Here is a 6,101-nt window from a genome sequence, read left to right as displayed (position 1 = left end):
GTTGTGTGTGTGTGTGTGTGTGTGTGTGTGTGTGTGTGTGTGTGTGTGCACGCACAATATGAAGTGGTTTTGTTCCAGAGTGAGTCAGTATGCCAGACTCCACTGGAGAGACAAAACCACACAGAGATCATGGCTCTGGAGCGGGCAGAAGGAACCGCAGGATTTTCACCTACACTGATTCTGAATGCTATATCAATTGGGAAGGGGTGGGTTTCTACTGAATCTCCATTTCTGTAATGGTTCTGTAACCACAGACGCTGGGAGAGGGGCAGCAAGTACAGGGTGAGGATTTACTAATAAATAGACATGAAACTAAAGAAGAACAGAGTCTGGACAAGAGAAACAAAACATTGTCAATGCAGACACAGGAATGAAACTGAGGAAGTGACAGATATAGGGGAGGCAATCAATGACGTGATGGAGTCCAGGTGAGTCCGATGAAGCGCTGATGCGCGTAACGATGGTGGCAGATGTGTGTAACGATGAGTAGCCTGGCGACCTCGTGCTCCAGAGAGGGGGAGCGGGAGCAGATGTGACAATTTCATTATTCAAAACAAAGCATTTACCTAATTTCTGTCCCAAAGAAACGTTAGTGTTTTAAAGCTGTTTTTGATATACTCATTACAGGATTCCCAGAGTATGGTGACGCAGGTAAAGTCCAACCCTACCTTCCTGGCACATAGGATGGCCAATGTCAGACACAGACGACATGACAGACACCCAGTGTAGGTCCCTGTTACTCACCAAAGTGAATTATTATTAAAGTGAATGTAATTGAAGCAACATTGATGTGTGATGTGCTGCTTTGAAGACAAACAGTGTACCGGTATGTTCACATTACACCATACCCTTGTATGCAAAATGTGTTTGTGGTATTCTGTTGGTCTGCAGTGACGGCACCTTCCCCAAGTTCAGGCTGATTACCTGGGAGCCCTCGGGGGACTTTATGAAGACCAGCCACGTGGTCAACACACCTGTACAGACCATGCACATCATGGGGGACCTGGGACCACCAGGCAAGTGAGTAGCACAAGGGGGGAAACCACTATGTAGCCTATGCACTTATTACACTGCTTTGTATGTAATAACTTTGAAGTACATTCCAATTCAGGAATTGAAAAGTGGCATTGTATTCTTGTATTCCTCAGACTTGGCCAAAACGAGAAGGAATGCTTGTTGTGCACGATAAGAGCAGATGGAAATGGAGTGATTACCATCAAACCAGACTTCAACAAAGTTGTTTCATCAGCAAAGGTCATCTCAAATCTGATTTTATTTGTCACATGCCGAATACAACAGGTGTAGTAGACCTTACTGTGAAATGCTTATTTACAAGCCCTAAACCAACAATGCAGTTTGAGAAAAATAAGTGTCAAGTAAAAAAGTATTATTTTGGACCTAGACTAGGTGCTCCGGTACCGCTTGCCGTGCGGTAGCAGAGAGAACATTCTATGACTAGGGTGGCTTGAGTCTTTGACAATTTTTAGGGCCTTATTCTGACACCACCTGGTATAGTGGTCCTGGATGGCAGGAAGCTTGGCCCCGGTGATGTACTGGGACATACTCACTACCCTCTGTAGTGCCTTGCAGTCAAAGTCCGAGCAGTTGCCATACCAGGCAGTGATTCAACCAGTCAGGATGCTCTCGATGGTGAAGCTGTATAATTTTTTGAGGATCCATGTTAAATCTTTTCAATCTCTTGCGGGGGAATAGGCTTTGTCGTGCCCTCTTCACAACTGTCTTGGTGTGTTTGGACCATTATAGTTTGGTGATGTGGACACCAAGGAACTTGAAGCTCTCAACCTGCTCCACTACAGCCCCGTCGATAAGAATGGGGGAGTGCTCAGTCCTCCTTTTCCTGTAGTCCACAATCTTCTCCTTTGTCTTGATCACATTGAGGAAGCGGTTGTTGTCCTTGCACCACATTGTCAGGACTCTGACCTCCTTATAGGCTTTCCCGTCGTTGTCGGTGATCAGGCCTACCACTGTTGTCATCGGCAAACTTAATGATGGTGTTGGAGTCGTGCCTGGCCATGCAGTCATGAGTGAACAGGGAGTACAGGAGGGGACTGAGCATGCACCCTAGAGGTGCCCCCGTGTTGAGGATCAGCGTGGCGGATGTGTTGTTACCTACCCTTACCACCTCGGGGCGGCCCGTCAGGAGGTCCAGGATCCCGTCAGGAGGTCCAGGTGTTTAGTCCCAGGGTCCTTAGCTTAGTGATGAGCTTTGAGGGCACTATGGTGTTAAACGCTGAGATGTAGTCAATGAATAGCATTCTCACATAGGTGCTTCTTTTGTCCATGTGTGAAAGGGCAGTGTGGAGTGCAATAGAGATTGCATCATCTGTGGATCTGTTGGGGTGGTATGCAAATTGAAGTGGGTCTAGGGTTTCTGGGATAATGGTGTTGATGTGAGCCATGGCCAGCCTTTCAAAGCACTTCATGGCTACAGATGTGAGTGGTACGGGTCGGTAGTCATTTAGGCAGGTTACCTTAGTGTTCTTGGGCACAGGGACTATGGTGGTCTGCTTGAACCATGTTGGTATTACAGACTCCGACAGGGAGAGGTTGAAAATGTCAGTGAAGACGATTGCCAGTTGGTCAGAGCATGCTCGGAGTACACAGCCTGGTAATCTATCTGGCCCCGCGGCCTTATGAATGTTGACCTGTTTAAAGGTCTTACATCGGCTGCGGAGAGCATGATCACACAGTCATCCGGAACAGCTGATGCTCTCATGCATGTTTCAGTGTTACTTGCCTTGAAGCGAGCAATGGAAGTTATTTAGCTCGTCTGGTAGGCTCGTGTCACTGGGCAGCTCTCGGCTGTGCTTCCCTTTGTAGTCTGTAATAGTTTGCAAGCCCTGCCACATCCGACGAGTGTCGGAGCCGGTGTAGTATGATTCGATCTTAGGCCTGTATTGACACTTTGCCTGTTTGATGGTTTGTCGGAGGGCATAGCGGGATTTCTTATACGCTTCCGTGTTAGAGTCCCGCTCCTTGAAAGCGGAAGCTCTACCCTTTAGCTCTGTGCGGATGTTGCCTGTAATCCATGACTTCTGGTTGGGGTATATACGTATAGTCACTGTGGGGACGACGTCATTGATCCACGTATTGATGAAGCCAGTGATTGATGTGGTGTACTCCTCAATGCCATCGGAAGAATCCCAGGAACATATTCCTGTCTGTGCAAGCAAAACAGTTCTGTAGTTTAGCATCTGCTTCATCTGACCACTTTTTTATAGACTGAGTCACTGATGCTTCCTGCTTTAATTTTGTCTTGTAAGCAGGAATCAGGAGGATAGAATTATGGTCAGATTTGCCAAATGGAGGGTGAGGGAATGCTTTGTACACATCTGTGTGTGGAGTAAAGGTGGTCTAGAGTTAGTTTTTTCCCCCCTCTGGTTGCACATTTAACATGCTGGTTGAAATTAGGTCAAACTGATTGAAGTTTCCCTCCATTAATGTCCCCGGCCACTAGGAGCGCCGCCTCTGGATGAGTGTTTTCCTGTTTGCTTATGGCGGTATACAGCTCATTGAGTGCGGTCTTAGTGCCAGCATCGGTCTGTGGTGGTGTGTAGACAGCTATGAAAAATATAGATGAAAACTTTCTAGGTAGATAGTGTGGTCTGCAGCTTATCATGAGATACTCTAGCTCAGGCGAGCAAAACCTTGAGACTTCCTCGTGCACCAGCTGCTGTCCTATCCTGCCGATAGTGTTTAACCCGCCAGCTGTATGTTATTAATGACGTCGTTCAGCCACGACTCTGTGAAGCATAAGATATTACAGTTTTTAAGGTCCCATTGGTAGGATATGTGCTTTTAGTTCGTCCCATTTATTTTCCAGCTATTGTACGTTGGCTAACAGTACGGATGGCAAAGGCAGATTAGCCACTCGTCGCCTGATCCTCACAAGGCACCCCAATCTCCTTCTGTGAAATCTACATATTTTTTTCCTACGAATGACAAGGATGAGGGCCTGTTCAGGTGTCTGGAGTAAATCCCTCTCGTCTGACTCAATACAGAAAAATTCTTTGTCCAATTCAAGGTGGGTAATCGCTGTTCTGATGTCCAGAAGCTCTTTTCGGTCTGGAGGTCATTTTGCAGGGCTCTGGCAGTGCACCTCCTTGCACAAAGGCGGAGGTAGCGGTCCTGCTGCTGGGTTGTTGCCCTCCTACGGCCTCCTCCACGTCTCCTGATGTACTGGCCTGTCTCCTGGTAGCGCCTCCATGCTCTGGACACTACGCTGACAGACACAGCAAACTTTTTTGCCACTGCACTACCTGAGCCACTTGTGTGGGTTGTAGACTCCGTCTCATGCTACCACTAGAGTGAAAGCACCGCCAGCATTCAAAAGTGACCAAAACATCAGCCAGGAAGCATAGGAACTGAGAAGTTGTCTGTGGTCACCACCTGCAAAACCATTCCTTTATTGGGGGTGTCTTGCTAATTGCCTATAATTTCCACCTTTTGTCTATTACATTTGCACAACAGCATGTGAAATGTCTTGTCAATCAGTGTTGCTTCCTAAGTGGACAGTTTGATTTCACAGAAGTGTGATTGACTTGGAGTTACATTGTGTTGTTTAAGTGTTCCCTTTATTTTTTTGAGCAGTGTATGTATATATATATATATATATATATATATATAGTATTTACAAATTCACCACATTTATGATTTTATATGGGAATCAAAAAGCTTTCATGAATGTTCACCATGTGCTGATGTGCTCAGCACTGTCAACAGACCCCATTATGACATCACAATGTAACGGAAGCCTTGCCATCATATCATTGCTGGTTCCATCTGACAAGCAACATTTCATTTCCACTCATTTCATGATAGATCTCTCACAGAGATAGGTTAAGTTCTTATTTTGAGAGTGTTCATATTTATCATCAATGGCTTATCGAGGAAGAAAATCAAGTGAGTTTGACAAACTCCAGAAGGAGAATTCTCAGATGAAGAGTGTCATCGAACACTTGAGGAAGCAAAACATGGCTTTAAACCAACAGGATGACCAGGACAAGTTTTCAAGTTTTGTAAGACTCATCAGTTTTTCAAATGTTTTTCAAAAATATCACTGTGTTTATTTTGTGGTTTCATAGACATACAGTAGGCCTAAATCCATAAAATCTTTAGCATAAAAGCTTTTTATGAGACACTGTAAAAACTATTTTGCCTACTTCACTTCTGCTATTCATTTCATACTGTCCCATTGTGATCCAGGGCTATCAGGAGAGCTACCCAATCCCAGAGGGCCATCGTGGCTTCATCAGTGATGCCAGACTTCTGCAGATGCAGAGAGCTGAGAGAGAGGCTATGGAAGTAAAGCAAAGAAAGATAAGTGCTATCCATGAGAATTATGTCCGGACTGCTCTCATCAGGGTTGGCAGCACCTTCGCGCACCACTTCGTCCCCTCTATTCAGTGCATTCCGTGCCCGACAGCTCCACCGAGGCCTTTGCCACGAAGGCTTGAACACATAGCTCTGGCCCCACTTAAGAACGTGGTGGAGGTGGACGGAGCCCAAGTTCGACCCGGATCTCACTCTCTGGAGTCCATCCAGGTAAATAAGTCATTCAGCAGCAGTAGCGTGTGGCCTGTTCCCGTCCCTCCCACTGGAGCTCCCTCCAAGAGGGGCAAGAAGAAGAAGGGCAGGCGGGGAGTCAAAGCCCTGAAAGTCCAGTCGGACCAGGGCTGTGCTGACAACAACGGACCCATTGACCTGATTGAAGAGGTGAGGGACATCGAGGCTCACCTGAAGGAGGAGGCCTGGAAGGTAGGATGGACTTCGAATTTATTGTAAATGTGAAAATTTTCTGTTCAGAATTATACTTGGACTGATAAATTGCCAAAACAGAGTGGTTCCATGTCTTAAAATCAAATCAAACTTTATTTGTCACATGCACTGAACACAATAAGTGTAGACCTTACAGTGAAACTAACAGTGCATTTCAAGAAGAGTTAAGAAAATATTGACCAAATAAACAATAATAATTAAAGTAACACAATGACATAACAATAACGAGGCTATATACAGGGAGTATCGGTACCGAGTCAGTGTGCGGGGGTACAGGTTAGAAAGGATACTCTCTTTGACAG

The 6,101-nt window shown here is 45.8% G+C and overlaps 1 protein-coding gene across 1 annotated transcript in view; it reads left to right on the top strand.

The window, feature by feature from the left end:
• Positions 1-71: 71 nt before the first annotated feature.
• LOC129846488 (uncharacterized) overlaps positions 72-6,101 on the top strand; it is a 26,290-nt gene continuing 20,260 nt past the window's right edge. The window contains exons 1-4 of the mRNA XM_055914436.1: positions 72-725; positions 892-1,020; positions 1,149-1,254; positions 5,227-5,778. Coding sequence (XP_055770411.1) covers positions 640-725; positions 892-1,020; positions 1,149-1,254; positions 5,227-5,778 — 873 coding nt within the window. The 5' untranslated portion in view covers positions 72-639. The remainder of the gene's footprint in view (positions 726-891; positions 1,021-1,148; positions 1,255-5,226; positions 5,779-6,101) is intronic.

Source organism: Salvelinus fontinalis, unplaced genomic scaffold (genome assembly GCF_029448725.1).
Source record: "Salvelinus fontinalis isolate EN_2023a unplaced genomic scaffold, ASM2944872v1 scaffold_0568, whole genome shotgun sequence".
Classification (NCBI taxonomy): Eukaryota; Metazoa; Chordata; class Actinopteri; order Salmoniformes; family Salmonidae; genus Salvelinus; species Salvelinus fontinalis.
Note: the sequence above shows the minus strand (reverse complement) of the source record. Positions and strands in the feature narration are given on the sequence as shown.